Source organism: Mixophyes fleayi, chromosome 7, assembly GCF_038048845.1.
Source record: "Mixophyes fleayi isolate aMixFle1 chromosome 7, aMixFle1.hap1, whole genome shotgun sequence".
Lineage (NCBI taxonomy): Eukaryota > Metazoa > Chordata > Amphibia > Anura > Limnodynastidae > Mixophyes > Mixophyes fleayi.
In genome coordinates this window covers 67,926,856-67,942,935 of record NC_134408.1, presented here as the reverse complement: position 1 = coordinate 67,942,935, position 16,080 = coordinate 67,926,856, and the positions used below count along the sequence as shown (strand labels likewise).

Below are 16,080 nucleotides of genomic sequence, written 5' to 3'. Positions count from 1 at the left end.
AAAGCCATGGTTGGGAATTGAACTCATGGCCCCAATACTATGAGGCAGTAGTGCTAAGCCTCTGTACTGCCGCTAATACTAGCTCATTCATTACTAAACATAGTAGTTTAGACAGGGTTCCTATAACAGTAGTGAAATGTTGTTCTTAATAATAGAGTAACATTATAGACAGAAAAAATAACAGTTTATATGAGACACTTCTCCATACTGATCCTCCTGGACCTCTCTGCTAAATTCGCCTATACAGCCTTTGGTCCATTTGTCTTCATCATACAGTTTTATTCTGGTTCACTTCCAACCTATTTTAACTGCTGATTTTTTGTCTCTACCTCTGGCACATCCTGCCCCCCACTCAATCTGTTGGGGTCCCACAAGGTTTTGTTCTCTGCCTTCTGCTTTTCTCACACCTTTTCTCATCGTTAACTAATTCAGTAATTCACTCATTCGGACACCCAAATCTACCTCTTCTCCCCTGATCTCTCCCTTTCTGTACTATTTTGTGTACCCATCTGTCTCTTTGCTATCTCCACATGGATATATGCTACCTAATGGTCGACATGTCCAGAACAGATTTATCATCTTCCCTCTTCCCAGAATCACCACCTCCTCTCAAAACTCCCTCATAGTCATCAATAGGATAATTTCATTACTTTCCTGAACACGCTACCTTGGTTTCACACTTGATTCTGGTCTCTACTTTATTCGTCACATTCAGTCTCACTTTCTCTCCTGTCGCCTCCTCCTTAGAAATATTGCCACAATTTGGCCTTATAAGATACTCAGGATGCTACCAAAGCACTCTCATCATATACCGCCTTGACTATAATAATTAGAATTCTTTATTTATATAATACCTTTCTCCCAATAGGACTCAAAGCTCTTTACATTGTTGTAGAGAGAGAGTCAGTCATCTTTGGTGCCCTCTGCGATATTCTATGGAATTAGTCATCATCATTTATTTATATAGCGCCACTAATTCCGCAGCGCTGTACAGAGATCTCACTCACATCAGTCCCTGCCCCATTGGGGCTTGCAGTCTAAATTCCCTAACACACACGCACACACACACATACACACACAGACAGACAGACAGACTAGGGTCAATTTGTTAGCAGCCAATTAACCTACCAGTATGTTTTTTTTGGAGTGTGGGAGGAAACCGGAGCACCCGGAGGAAACCCACGCAAACACGGGGAGAAACACGGGGAGAACATACAAACTCCAGATAAGGCCATGGCATGGTCGGGAATTGAACTCATGACCCCTGCTGTCAGGCAGAGATGCTAACCACTACGCCACCGTGCTGCCCCATTGGAGTTTGCAGTCTAAATTCCCTACCACACAATAGAATCCATATTTGTCAAATCCCAATTAATGTTTTTGGACAAACACGGGGAAAACATACAAGTCTAAACTGCTATGGCCAGGGTAGGAATCAAACACATGAACGCAACACTACAAGGCAGCAGTGATAACAACTGTGCTGCCCATTCTTTACTAAACCCTCCTCCTATCTGCATTCCCCTTGCCTACCTATCCCTGCTTCAGTCCAACTTTAAATGCTACAGCAAGGCTTATCTTCCGCTGTCGCGGCTCACATCTGCCACACCACTTTTGTCAATCATTACACATTCTCTCAGTGTCCCCCAGAATCCAATTCAGATTACTCACTCTCCTGTTCTACTACCCACTGATACAATTTCCTACCATGCCGATCTGTCTCTATCACAGACTTCAAGTCTTTAAACACTCCCTGAAAACTGGTCTTTTTATTATAACTGACCCGATTCCCACCTATATTGCCCACACTAATGCACCCTCGTAACTGTCACAATCTCCACTTTGAACCACAAATTTTGTTTCAGCTCTGCCCTCTTCCAATTAGAATGTAAGCTCTCTCACAAGCAGGACCCTCCCTACCATTTGTTTTTATGTATGTATTTATTTTGTCTACATTTGGATTTTATCCAAGTTTAATGCATGTCCTGTTTTCCCACTGTCTGGCATTGCAAAGCACTGTGGCGCCTTACAAACCTACAATAATAATAAATACATTTTAATACATTCTTCATTTTTATTTTTTTCGGTCTGAAGCTTTCCATTTGCAAAGGTACATATCCAATAATATGCATTTAAAATTAAATATTGTCTTTGTATTTCAGGTTTAGATTCAGCGGTCGCATCCTGGGACTTGCACTTATACATCAGTACTTATTAGATGCTTTCTTCACACGTCCATTTTATAAAGCTCTTCTTAGAATGTGAGTTCATAGTTGGTGCACTTTTCAGTGACAAAGAAATGTTGACATTTACACAATTGAAATCTGGTGCTTTAAACCAAATGGACATTTGTTGTGTTCATGTTATAGTTCAAAAGAATATTAGTTGCAAAAAAAGTTGTAAGGTACATGCAAAAATGTCAAAAATGTTTAACAATTTACTACACAGGGAGGAATCATTTACAAAATCTTCAAAATGCATTCCTACGGCAATAATGCATACTTGTCTACTCTCCCCGAATGTCCAGGAGACTTTCAAACTTTGGGTATGTCTCCCGGACTCCCGGAAGTGTAGGCAATGCTCCCGCATCCTGTCCCCGACTGGCCAAAATGACAAGATTCGCCATGTCCCGCCCCCTTCCGCCCTCTCATCACACCCCTCTTCCGGGATCTCCTGGAGGAAGACACCCCAAAGTAGGCAAGAATGCGATAATGCTGTAAAAAATATGATTGTGGGCATGGCTATATGATGATTCATTTTGCTATGGGGCCTTGATGTTTCTAGCTACACCCTTTATTCACCAACATTTGTGCTTAATATATTGTTTATATGCCTGTAATGATGTGAAACATATCAGCAGAAATTTGTATTTGGGGACACTGTGATTATGGAGGTATAGCAGGATGACCTGAAGCTAGGGCACTTCAATAGTTAAGTTATGCAGATTGTAGCACATCTATATAGGCCCATCCATGTGGAGCTAGCTTCAGTTTAATTCACGTGGAATTAGCTGCCTCAAGTGTCGTTAGCCTCCCCCTTGGTAATACGAGCAGTCCTTCTTAGGAAGAGAACGATTTGTAGTGGGCAGAAAGATCCACGTCACAAAGAGAGAATGGCTGAGCTAGCGACAGAACAGTGAGTTTACAGGGGGAACAGGAAGCTCTGTTAGAGAGAGAAGAATTTGTTGACTAGGTTCTCCACTACTGTGGGTTTAAAAAAATACAGGCTTCCTCAGCAGTGGCGCAGTTTTTCAAAACTGGATTGTCTTTCCTGTTGGTTCCCTATCGGTTTTAATTGAAACAAAATAGACTTTAACGTTGTTTCTGTTTACTTTTCTCTAACTTTCTATGGGTATACTTGTTTCAGAATCTGTTTATCTAACTAAATTACCTATTTGTCTTTATATATAAGCATTCAGTGATTACTGGAGCATTTCACCTTTATAGGTGGGGTCAGTTTTTGTTGCTATCTTTGTGAAAGAAAAAAAACTTACTCTATTACAAAGAAAGGGACTTCCAAGGCTAAAGGGTCCGCTGGAAGGTCTGTACAACATATTATACTTATGCCAAATGTTATTCTAAAATTATATTTTGGACAGTCTGACCCCGATGCCCTGTGTGCAGCATATTAGGCGAAGTTCCGTGTTCAACGTTCTCCTGCGCCTGCATCTGCTGCCGTGGAGGAGATGGTGTGGGTTAAGTCATTAACATCTTCCATAGCCAAACTCACTCATGTAATGTCTCAGATGAAAGAGGTAGGTGAGTGATTTCATTCTCAAATTGCACCACATATTTCGCCTTCACAGCCTGTACATCCACTTGTGTGGCTTTCCAGGCAGCGGCTGGTCTGGCGTTATCATTACCTGAGTCTGCTCAGGGTCTGGCGAAGGCTTCTTCCTCCTTGGAACACCTTTTTTGTGCTCCCCATAGGGGAAATAGAGGTAAACACCACAATCCTGAGACATTTTTTTACCTATTCTCTCTGATTCAGATCTTTCTTCATAGGAAGAAGGGGAGTTGTTCCCTGAGCCTGAATTGTAAGACACTTATAGATTGGAGGATATCTCTAAAACACAAAGTGTGGATGAACCCAAAGTACAGACCTTTCTGACTTTTCTCTTTTTCTCAAAAGACAGGCACTCAGACAGTGTCACACAGTGTGTGTCCGCTGATCCCGGAGGCCTTCCCTACCAAGACTCTCTCTTTTTTTCACTTACCTGGTCCACGCTGCTGCAGCCATCCAGCGCTGTCTCTCCGTTCGGCGCTCAGTGGTTCTGCGCATGCGCAGAACTGTCTAACTGTTTTATGTGTTCTCACTGCCCGCTATTGGCTGTCCAATAGGAACTGCACTATATCTACCTCCTCTGACCAGAACTCAATGCTGGTTCTTTCAGTCAGTCCCTGACTTTAAGATTGGAAACAGCTCCTGTGTTTTTGCTATTTCTTCAGCTCCCAAGCTACATCTCTCCGGGGAATTCACCTCTAGGTGGCTACGCTGCAGAGATTCCAGTGAAAGCACTTCCAAGTGGCGACACTATCTTTTCCTGCTAACCAGCTCCCTAGTGACTACGTTGCTGAACATCCCAGCTATATTCCCTCTCCCAAATGGCAACGCTACCAAACTTCCCGGCTAAACGCCACTATCAAGTGACAGTACTACTTCTACCTGATTCTACGCTCCGTCTGTTGTGGTTCGCTGAGAACTTCTCCAGGGGACCGCGACCTGCAAGTGGAAGCCGCAAAAGCCCATATTCCCTTGCGGGAATCACTGGTGAACACCTTTCACTTGTTAGACTCCACGCCCCTCGCTGAAGTAACGTCAATCTCGGCTGAACTATCAGGATCCAGTTGAAGTCTCTCTGGTAACGTGACACTAAGGACCAGCCATGTCAGATCTTGATAGAGAACCTTCCGCCAAGGACATGCTTCAACACTTGGTTGGAAAAGTGGAGCGTCAGGATGCAGTTCAGATGCAACTTTTGCAATGTTTGCAAACTCTGGCTACCCGTCTAGATGCATTACAGGAGGCCACGCCTCAGCCGGCTGCTCAACCACAAGCAGCCGAGGGTCCTTCTACAGCCGCTTCCTCTCTGCGTTTGCCTACACCCTCCAAATTTGATGGTGATCCTAACTCTTGCCGTGGGTTTTTAAATCAGTGCTCCATCCAATTAGAGTTATTACCTCAGAATTTTCCTACTTCCAGGTCAAAAGTAGCTTATATGGTCTCCTTCCTATCCGGAAAAGCCCTGGCATGGGCCTCTCCTCTTTGGGAACATAATGACGATCTCCTCAATGATGTTTCAGCCTTCACCTCGGCATTCAGGAGGATTTTTGATGAACCAGGACGAGTGACATCCGTGGCTACCAGCATCCTAAGACTACGTCAAAATTCTCGTTCTGTGGCTCAATACGTTATTGAGTTTCAGACTCTATCTTCCGAGCTCCAGTGGAATGATGAGGCTCTTGTTGCTGCCTTTTGGCAAGGGCTGTCAGATAAGATCAAGGATGCTCTCTCTTCTCAAGAATTGCCACCCACCTTTGATGCCCTAATTTCTCTCTGCAACCGGGTAGATCTTCGGCTTCGGGAAAGATCGTCCGAGAAAGACCTTCCTAGACGGTCTACCTTTCGTCTAGCTCCTCGTTTTCAACCACCCACATCTACGGACAAGCCTATGCAACTGGGGCGCTCCCGTTTAACTCCGGATGAAAGAGAGAGAAGGATGAAGAATAAACTATGCCTATATTGTGGAGATTCTGGTGTATATTGTGGAGATTCTGGTCACCTCCTGGCTTCTTGTACCTGACGTTCAGGAAACGACAAACCCTAGCCTGCACTGGAGAGGTCAGTCTAGGGACTCTTACTTCCTCTCCAACTTCTTTTCCAGACCTAACATGTTCTTTTCCTGTCCCCTTACATTTACTTTCAGGGCCCAAGTCGTCCAAGGCCTTGTTGGATTCAGGAGCAGCCGGGAACTTTATGTCACAATCTCTAGTTACAAGACTGGCGCTGCCCACTGTTCCGCTGAAAAAGCCCATGGCAACTACTGGCATTGACGGTTCCCGTCTCCCTAATGGCAGTATTCTTAGACGAACAAAACCTATCTCCATGCAAGTTGGGGCTCTCCACTGGGAAAAGATTTCCTTTCTCGTTCTCCCACTGACCATCAGCCCAATCATCCTAGGTCTACCATGGCTTCATCTACATTCACCCCATCTGGATTGGCCTTCATCACAAATCACTGCATGGGGCCCTGCATGCTCTCGCCAATGTCTAACCCCGGTCAAGCCTCTCGGCTTCACACAGATTCCTTTAGAATCCACTACGGTTATCTTACCGCACCAGTATTCTTCCTTTTCGGATGTCTTCTCTAAAGCCTCCTCTGAGCGTCTACCACCCCACCGAGCTTGGGATTGCCCCATCGCTCTCATTCCGGGGAAAACTCCTCCTCGAGGCCGAGTCTATCCGCTCTCACTGCCCGAGACAGAGGCTATTACACTCTACATCAAGGAAAATCTGCAACGTGGCTTCATTAGACCTTCCTCCTCACCCGCCGGGGCCGGGATTTTCTTTGTGAAAAAAAAAAGATGGAGCCCTCCGTCCTTGTATCGACTACAGAGGCCTGAACGCCATCACTATTAAAAACCGCTACCCCATTCCATTAATCACCGAACTCTTCGATCGCATTAAAGGTGCGAAAATCTTCACTAAACTTGATCTACGCGGAGCTTACAACTTGATCCAGATTCGCTCTGGGGATGAGTGGAAGACGGCTTTTAATACATGGGACGCCCATTACGAATATCTAGTGATGCCGTTTGGCTTATGTAACGCCCCTGCCGTTTTTCAAAGTTTTGTGAATGAAATCTTTCGTGATCTACTATATTCCAATGTAGTAGTATATCTGGATGACATCCTAATTTTCTCCAGGGACCTTTCCACTCATCATCTACATGTGGCTGAGGTTCTTTCCAGATTACGCACCAACCATTTATTCTGCAAATTGGAAAAATTCATATTTGAGGTCCCTAAGTTGCCTTTCCTGGGCTATTTGGTTTCTGGATCCAGTCTACAAATGGACCCGGGAAAAGTTCATGCTATAATCAACTGGCCCCAACCAACTACACTCAAATCCATTCAACGTTTCCGGTGTTTGTCCAATTATTATAGGCGGTTTATTGCTGGTTACTCCTCTGTTGTGGCACCTCTGACAGCTCTTACCCGAAAAGGGGCGACTCCGCAAAATTGGTCCTCAGAAGCATTAGAAGTGTTCCAATTTCTCAAAAGAGCCTTTTCATCTGCACCTATCCTCCAGCAACCCGATGTCTCCCTTCCTTTTTTCCTAGAGGTGGATGCATCTTCCACCGGTGTGGGGGCAGTTCTTTCTCAAAAAACTATTCAAGGCAAGTTCCATCCCTGCGCATTCTTCTCCCGCAAGTTCCTGCCAGCAGAGAGTAATTACGCCATTGGGGATAAAGAACTCCTGGCCATGAAGTTGGCTCTAACTGAATGGCGTTATCTTCTAGAGGGGGCTCGTCACCCAGTTACGATCTTCACGGATCATAAGAATCTACTTTATCTCCAGTCAGCCCAATGCCTGAATCCACGTCAAGCCCGCTGGTCCCTTTTCTTTACCCGCTTTGATCTGCGGGTCACTTTCAAACCCGGTATCAAAAATAAGAAGGCAGATGCATTATCCCGGGCTTTCCCAGAAAATTTGGGATCAGACACCTTGCTGGAACATCCTATCCTGGACTCTAAATGCATTAAATTATTCTCAACTTCCTCAACTCCTATTCCCCCCCAGGGAAAAACATTTGTTCCTCCTCATCTACGGAAGAGTCTTCTTCACTGGTGTCATTCTTCACGATTTACAGGTCATCTTGGCTCCCGTAAAACATCTGAACTACTCTTTCGACAGTACTGGTGGCCCAAATTCCACTCCGAAGTTAAAGATTTCGTGGCTGCCTGCCCTACCTGTGCTCAAAACAAAACCCCCCGCCAGGTTCCACAAGGGCTACTTCACCCTCTTCCACTACCTACCAAACCGTGGACCCATATTAGCATGGATTTCATCCCTGACCTACCTCCAGCTAATAAATTTAATACCATCTGGGTTATTGTGGACCGTTTCTCTAAAATGGCACACTTCGTTCCACTCATCGGTCTTCCGTCCTCAGCATGTCTAGCTCAACATTTCATAAAGGAAATTTTCCGACTACATGGCTGTCCTGCTGAAATTGTCTCGGATCGTGGGGTACAATTTGTCTCAAAATTCTGGAGGTCCCTTTGTCATCTTCTGGGTATCCGTCTGAAATTCTCTTCCGCATATCATCCCCAGACCAACGGCCAGACGGAAAGGGTCAATCAAGATCTTGAAACGTTTCTCAGGATATTTTCCTCAGCCAACCAGAGTAATTGGGTGGATTTGCTACCCTGGGCAGAATTTGTTCATAACAATTCCTTTCACGAATACACATCAACCACTCCGTTCTCCGTGGTATTTGGAGGCCATCCTCGTATGCCAGAAATTTCAGCCCTCCCTCCCACCCAAGTTCCAGCGGTTAACACTCTTCGACAGGACTTTCTATCCATCTGGTCTCGAGTTCGGAAGGCCCTTCAGAAATCCTCTACTCGCTACAAGCTGGCGGCAGATAAAAAACGCAGAGCTATTCCTCTTTTGAAGGTTGGCGACAAGGTGTGGTTATCTACAAAGAACATTCGTTTTAAAGTGCTCTGTATGAAACTTGCTCCTCGCTATATTGGTCCTTATAGGATCATTCAAGTAATCAGTCCCGTTTGTTTTAAGTTACGGCTACCACCCACTCTATGTATTGCCAATGCCTTTCATATTTCCTTATTGAGACCACTCATTATTAATCGATTCACTGTTCCTGTCACATCTACCACTCCTCTTTCTCTCCAACAAACTGATGAATTCGAGATCAGCCATATTCTGGATTCCAAAAGTTCTAGAGGAACAATCAAGTATTTAATGGACTGGAAGGGGTACGGCCCCGAAGAGAGCTCCTGGGTACGGGCTGCAGACATCTGTGCTCCTCTTCTGCTGAAAAAATTTCACTCCAGATTTCCGAAGAAACCAGGTCCTAGGTGTTTGGTGCCCACCTCTAAAGGGGAGGTACTGTCACACGCCAGACTCCCGCTGTCTCCCCGGGAGCCGGCGTGTGTGTCCGCTGATCCCGGAGGCCTTCCCCACCAAGACTCTCTCTTTTTTTCACTTACCTGGTCCACGCTGCTGCAGCCATCCAGCGCTGTCTCTCCCCTTCTTCTGTTCGACGCTCAGTGGTTCTGCGCATGCGCAGAACTGTCTAACTGTTTTATGTGTTCTCACTGCCCGCTATTGGCTGTCCAATAGGAACTGCACTATATCTACCTCCTCTGACCAGAACTCAATGCAGGTTCTTTCAGTCAGTCCCTGACTTTAAGATTGGAAACAGCTCCTGTGTTTTTGCTATTTCTTCAGCTGCCAAGCTACATCTCTCCGGGGAATTCACCTCTAGGTGGCTACGCTGCTGAGATTCCAGTGAAAGCACTTCCAAGTGGCGACACTATCTTTTCCTGCTAACCAGCTCCCTAGTGACTACGTTGCTGAACATCCCAGCTATATTCCCTCTCCCAAGTGGCAACGCTGCCAAACTTCCCGGCTAAACGCCACTATCAAGTGACAGTACTACTTCTACCTGATTCTACGCTCCGTCTGTTGTGGTTCGCTGAGAACTTCTCCAGGGGACCGCGGCCTGCAAGTGGAAGCCGCAAAAGCCCATATTCCCTTGTGGGAATCACTGGTGAACACCTTTCACTTGTTAGACTCCGCGCCCCTTGCTGAAGTAACGTCAATCTCGGCTGAACTATCAGGATCCAGTTGAAGTCTCTCTGGTAACGTGACAGACAGGCTATCCAGAACTTCTGGCGTCTAAATTGATAGCTCCGGTTCCAACTTAAGAAAAAGGTTTGGGGTTTTACTCCAATCTCTTTTTGATCCTAGAACCGGAAGGATCATTTCATCTGATCTAGAATTTCAGGACCCTCAACAAACAAGTTTGGGTTTTACCTTTCAAGATGGAGTTCTTGTGGTCAGTCATTGCCATCATGTTGAAAGGAGAGTTTCTTACCTCCTTAGACATAAAAGATTCCTTTCTACATATTCCCATATGAGAAAGTCATCAGTGTTTACTCCGTCATGCATAGCATAATGAACATTACCAGTTCAAGCTTTACCCTTTGGCTTGGCTACATCTCCAAGAGTCCTTACAAAAATGTATGTTCATTATGGCAAGTCTCCTGCATTCTCAGGTAATAAATCATACCTTACTTGGACGACTTGTTATTAAAGACGTCAAAAGATTCTGCTCTGCTTTGGCACATGCATCATCATCAGCAGCAGCTTTTTATATAGCGTTGCTAATTCTGCAGCGCTGTACAGAGAACTTGCTCACATCAGTCTCTGCCTCATTGGAGCTTATAGTCTAAATTCCATAACATACACATACAGACCAAGAGAGACTATGGTCAATGTAATAGCAGCCAATTAATGTATTAATATGTGTTTGGAGTGTGGGACGAAACCGGAGCACCCAAAGAACATCCAGTTGATAATTCACATTTTTGAGAGCTATGGCTAGATTCTCAATTTCCTTCACTCTATCTCAACAAGTAAGGTTTAACCAACCTTAACTTCGACACAGAGTGTCAGAAGGTTCCTCCCAGAGGACAAAGTCATTTCAGTTCTAAACAGAATCATGGCCTTATTAGGCCATATGGGAGGTGTCCCTTCTCTCGCTGCATGAAATTGCTGGGGACCATGGTGTCTGTTCGAGGCAGTGTCTTTCAATAAATGGTCCAAGTCCACGTTTCACCTGGACAGTTCATCACTTTGTACATATTACAAAGTAGTCACTCATGTGGTGGTTGAGAACAACAAATCTATCATAGGGTCAGTTCTTCCATAGTTGGGAGTGGACCTTAGCCACCATGGATGCCAGTCTGGGGAAGGGTCATAGGTCCTCTCCAGTTCCAGGGACTTTCGTCTCTTCAGGACCCCTTAATGCCCGTCAGTGTCCTGGAACTAAGAGCGATTTACAGGACGCTCTTAAGGAGTCAGGGGATTCTGGCTGGAAAGCCCCTGAAAGTCCAGTCAGACAGTGCAACTGTGATAGCATACCAATATTATCAGGGGAAAACATGCAGTGCCATGACCATGCAAGAGACAGCATGGGTCATGTCCTGGGCAGAATGTCATGTTCCAGTAATATCAGCTGTCTTCTTCTCAGGGGTGGAGAACTGGGAGGCAGATTACCTAAGCAAAACCAAGGTCCACCCGGGAGAATGCTTCCTTCTCAAGGAAGTGTTTTCTCAGTTGGTCTTGCGCTGGAGTCAGCCAGGGTTACATCTCCTGGATTTTAAGGTTCCTCAGTTCTGCGCAAGATCCAGGGACTCGAGGGTGAGGTACACGGATACCATGTAGTTTCTGGGGAGGTTACGCCGGGTGTATCTGTTCCCTCCAATCACAATACTTCAGCGGGTATTAAAGTATGTGTATAGAAAGCTTATGTTCGATGGTGTTGAGAGTCAGTTTTCTCACTTTGCGATTTAGTCTTTCCTGCTTGTTAACCTTTTTTGAAGTTGTAGGTTTCGGCGCTCTCAATTTTCTTTCAGTGCAAGTTGGCATTATTGAGAAATGTGCAAACATTCATTCAGGGGGTCCAACATGTTCAGCTCCTCTTTAATATGGCCTGTAGAACCTTGGGATCTTAATTTGATGCTCAGAGCTCTTAATTGAGCCATCTTTTGTGCCTAAAGTGGTATCTCCATTTTTTATTTGAACCAAGATCTTATTGTTCCTACGTTTTTCCTAGGTCGTCTTCTTCTGACTGTTCCTTCAAATGTTATTTAGAAAGTACTGTTTCAGTTCTCAAGACTAATAGTCTTTTTGTTTTGTATGATGCATACAAGCGAGGCAGGCCTAAAGCTAAGAAGTCTGTTGCTTGCTGGATTGTTTAGGCTTAAATTGAGGTGGCTAGACATGTGCCGGCTGGTTTGAAGGCTCATGCAGACATAGCAGTGGGTGCGTCGCAGGCGGCCCATCAAGGTCCTTTCGCCGAACAGTTGTGACAGGCAGCTACATGCTCTTCTGTCCACACCTATTCTAAAATTTACAGGTTGCAGGGCTTTGCATCTCAGGATGCTAACTTTGGGCACAAGGTCTTAAGTGTAGCTTTTTAGAGCAATCACACCCTTAGGGGCAGCTTTGGGATATCCCCATGGTCACAGTGTCCCCCAATGGCAGGAAATAGGATTTTTTACTCACTGTAAAATCCATTTATCTGAGTCCATGGGGGTGTCATGCGCCGTCCCCGCTGATCCCCTGTCTGTCGGGGACGGACGCCGTCCTTCCGGGCCGGAGAGCGGCTTCCGCTTCTGGGGCCAGTCGGGCGCATGCGCCCTGCCTCGCCTACTTGTCTCGCTGGATACCCGTCTCCTAGCTCCTCCAATCACCTCCTTACCTGTCCTGTTTAAAACTGGCTCTGGCGTCATTAGGGTGCCAGAGTAACAGATTCTATACCTAGCATCCTGGTTCTCCTGCTCCATTGTTCCCTATTGTGCTTCCACTGTTCCTGCTCTCCCTTGTGACCCGGCTTGGCGACCATCCTATTATCTGTGTGACCCATACTGTTCTGTGACCTCGGCTTGTTGACTATTCCTCCGGATTCTCCCTGGTAACTTGCATTCCCGATTGGCTTGACCCGGACCGTCTGACCCTTCTACACTACACCGGCAACTGGCTAGTAGGGCCGCGACCTGCTTACCCTGTGCAGCGAAGTCCAAACCTCCTTGCGGGGGTCCCTGGCGAATATCAGGGGTGCGTTAGACTCCGCACCTGCTAGTTCAGTGGTGCTAATACCGGTTAGTGTTCTGCTTTATTATAGTCCTCGGTAGGCCTACGGCCTGACAGGGGGACACTGTGCGCCCTCCCTTTGCTCTTACTGTTTGATTCTATATATTTCATCAGGTTTTTCTGTTCTTATGCCTAGTTAGTCCTTCCTTCTCTGTTGGGCTTTGTTATAGAACAGAACAAGGAAGGGGCTAAATAGGGGATGTGCTACACACTGAATAGTTTAACTAATGAAGTGAACTAGCTTCAGGTGCACCTGATATACCCCCATGGTCACAGTGTCCTCAAATGAACTCAGAGAAATGGATTTTACGGTGAGTAAAAAAATCCTATTTTTTATTGTATACATTTATTACACATGTTAGTATATAACTGCATGCAAAGCTTAAAGATTCATATGTGTAAGCAATTCCAGTCTATCCTCCCAAGTCCCATGCTATGCTCCTGAGGTGTATATAAGTGTATTATACACAGTACTGACTTAGCATATATTTTTTATTATTATTACTATTATCATTTTATTTATAAAGCACTGACATATTACTTAGTGCTGTACATTGGGATCACTACATGCAGGGCCTGAATATCCAATAGGCTGACTCGGCTGCAGCCTAGTGCGCAAGGCTTTTACAGGGGATGCAACATTTTTGGGAATGCAAAATTGTAACAGGGAGAGTTATAAACCAAATTCATTTTGAAATAAGAAAATAAAAAAAGAGAGTTGTTGTTCTCCAAAGTAAAAAGGTTTTAATCTTGATGTATTGCCATGTTAAAAGCTGAAGACAATGAGCGGACACTTGAGGAAAAATGAGTAGGAGAGACAAGGATGGCAACAGGCGCAGGCATGACAGCCCCCTCCACCTTCACATCTTAACCCTCAGTAGTGCTTGTTCATGCCTCAGTTCTGAAAAGAGTGACAACCCTTTTAAAAAGTAAAGTGGTGCTGAGTTTTGAAAACACTGGAACATAAACATTGGTTGGGGGTGTGTGATGGAAGCCAGATTAAAAATTGCGGGTGAGTTTGTTTTTACTTACCTCGTATTAGCCTGGCGTGGAAGGCGAGGGAGCGCTATGAGCATTTTAGCCTAGGGTGGCCAGAACTCTTAATCAGTGCCTGAGGACACATCGCAAATAAAATACATACAGTGAAACAGGAGGTAAAGATTGTCCTGCCTAAACATGCTTACAATCTGAGAGGTGTAGTCAGGCCCCCGATTAGCCCGAGAGCTTTCTGAGCTAAAGCCCATGGACCTCGGGCAGCTGGGAGGCCCTAGAAAAGTTTTATTGGCGCTTTTATTGTGTGTAACTTCTTCTTCATTGGGTTGGGGGCAGTCCCGACGCTGGCTCTGACTGTCAGGTTAGGGAGACTGGCAAGCAGCTAACAGCAAATCTGATGTATTTAGCTGCCTGCTGTCGCTGTAAGTGCGGGCGCGGTGCGCAGTAATGTCCTTAGTGAGATCTCCTGAGAGTGAGACTATGAGTCATAGTCCAACTCTCACGAGATCCCCTCACTAAGGAGCTTACTGTGCACCGCTCCTGCACTCACTGTGACTGAAGAACTCCTACTGCAGTGAAGAGAGGATGGGGAAGAGGATCAGTGGACCACAAGTAATTATGACTGGGCCTGGGGACAGAAAAAATAGCAAAAAGGATAAAAAAATAAGAGAAAAAATGTATAGTTTAATATGTGCAAATGGATTATGGCATTACCAGAGGGGGAGGGGGCCTCGTGACTGAGCCTGGGGACAGATAAAAAGGGGGCCTCACAGTACCCCTAGCCCACAGTGTCTTAATCCGGCCCTGGGGTAACACATGATGCAGGAGGTCGCGAAATAACAATTGGTGGGCAAAGTACTGACACTTTGTTAGGCAGCGGCCATATCAGCCTACAATAATAACTAATAAAGCAGTCATTGCAACTGCCATTACTGTGTATCTAGCGGTGGGATATTATGGTTAAAATTAATAGAGACATCAGAAGACAAAAGACCTGAAAAATTAACAACTCACTGTAGAGTAAGCTACTGGCAACCATAACTGAGCTTAATTTCTCTGCTGGTTCTATTGGAGACATTTGCTTTTATACTGCATGGACACTCTTGTTGTTACCTCTCCGTTTGAAGTAACTGTGTGTAGCTCTGTGTTCTTCTTGAGTGTCATGCCCACAGCTAGGACAGTTTTTCTCCATGTTTGATGGCAGCTACTCACCAAGGAGGTATCAGAGATCACCAAAAGAGAAATAGAGATGGTAACAGCAATGACAATGGACAGCAGTTACACTCACTGGGCCTGAGTCATTAAGAAGAGCAAAGCAAAGAAAATGAGTAACTTTGGACAAAACCATGTGGCATTGTGCATTAGAGGGGGAGGTAAATTTCAAATGTGGGGACAGATTTATAGTTGGGGTAGGGCATGTCCTAGATCAACATTAAATTTCAGTGTAAAATTAAAACTAGCAAGTATTTGTATGTTAGATGAAAAAACAGCCAGTATTTAACTTATCTGCAAAATAATAAATTGATTTGCACCCCTTGCATTGTAACATGGTTTGTCCCAGAGAACATTTGCTCCTTTTATTTGCCTTACTTTCATTAATGACTCAGGCCCACTGTGTCCAGAAGTGAAGATGGTGTTTCAGTAGATCTTCTAAAAAACCTGTGGTGTGATGACACTCCTTGGCACCACTGCAATCATTTCTCATTGCCTTCACAAATTTTTAGATGTTTTATATTTGTGGAAAGATCAGAGGCGGAACTAGCGAGCTGTGGGCTCCAGTGCGGGGAGGAGGGAACCGGGGCCCCCAACCCTCTGCATCTGCCATGCAGCAGGCCCGATTATCTCCATGTGCCCCATTAGACTACATCTGCTGCACCAATGGTAGTTCCACTACTGGGGAAGATGATTTATGCACTACAGTCCTCTACCATAACTTGTTTTCTAAACTTGGCTACTGTATTTTTAGCTATATTGGTTTCACTTTTTAATTTTCAACTTATAAAATAAGAATAGGGTAGTGAACATTTCTTAAATATGCAGAATAAAGATAATTGTACTGTGCAGTAGGTGATATTTGAAAAATTGGGCCATTTCCAGGCACTCATTTTAAAATCTTGGACTGTGCCTGGGAAATAGTGTCAGTTTGCAACTATGCCATAGAAAGTATCAAAAAA

General features: G+C 45.0%; 1 protein-coding gene across 3 annotated transcripts in view; it reads left to right on the top strand.

Moving 5' to 3' along the window:
• The window catches only part of HECW2 (HECT, C2 and WW domain containing E3 ubiquitin protein ligase 2), a 423,985-nt gene that overhangs the window by 361,515 nt on the left and 46,390 nt on the right, over nt 1–16,080 (top strand). For all 3 annotated transcript variants that reach the window (XM_075179947.1, XM_075179946.1, XM_075179948.1), the window contains one exon: nt 2,163–2,261. In XM_075179947.1, coding sequence (XP_075036048.1) covers nt 2,163–2,261 — 99 coding nt within the window. The remainder of the gene's footprint in view (nt 1–2,162; nt 2,262–16,080) is intronic.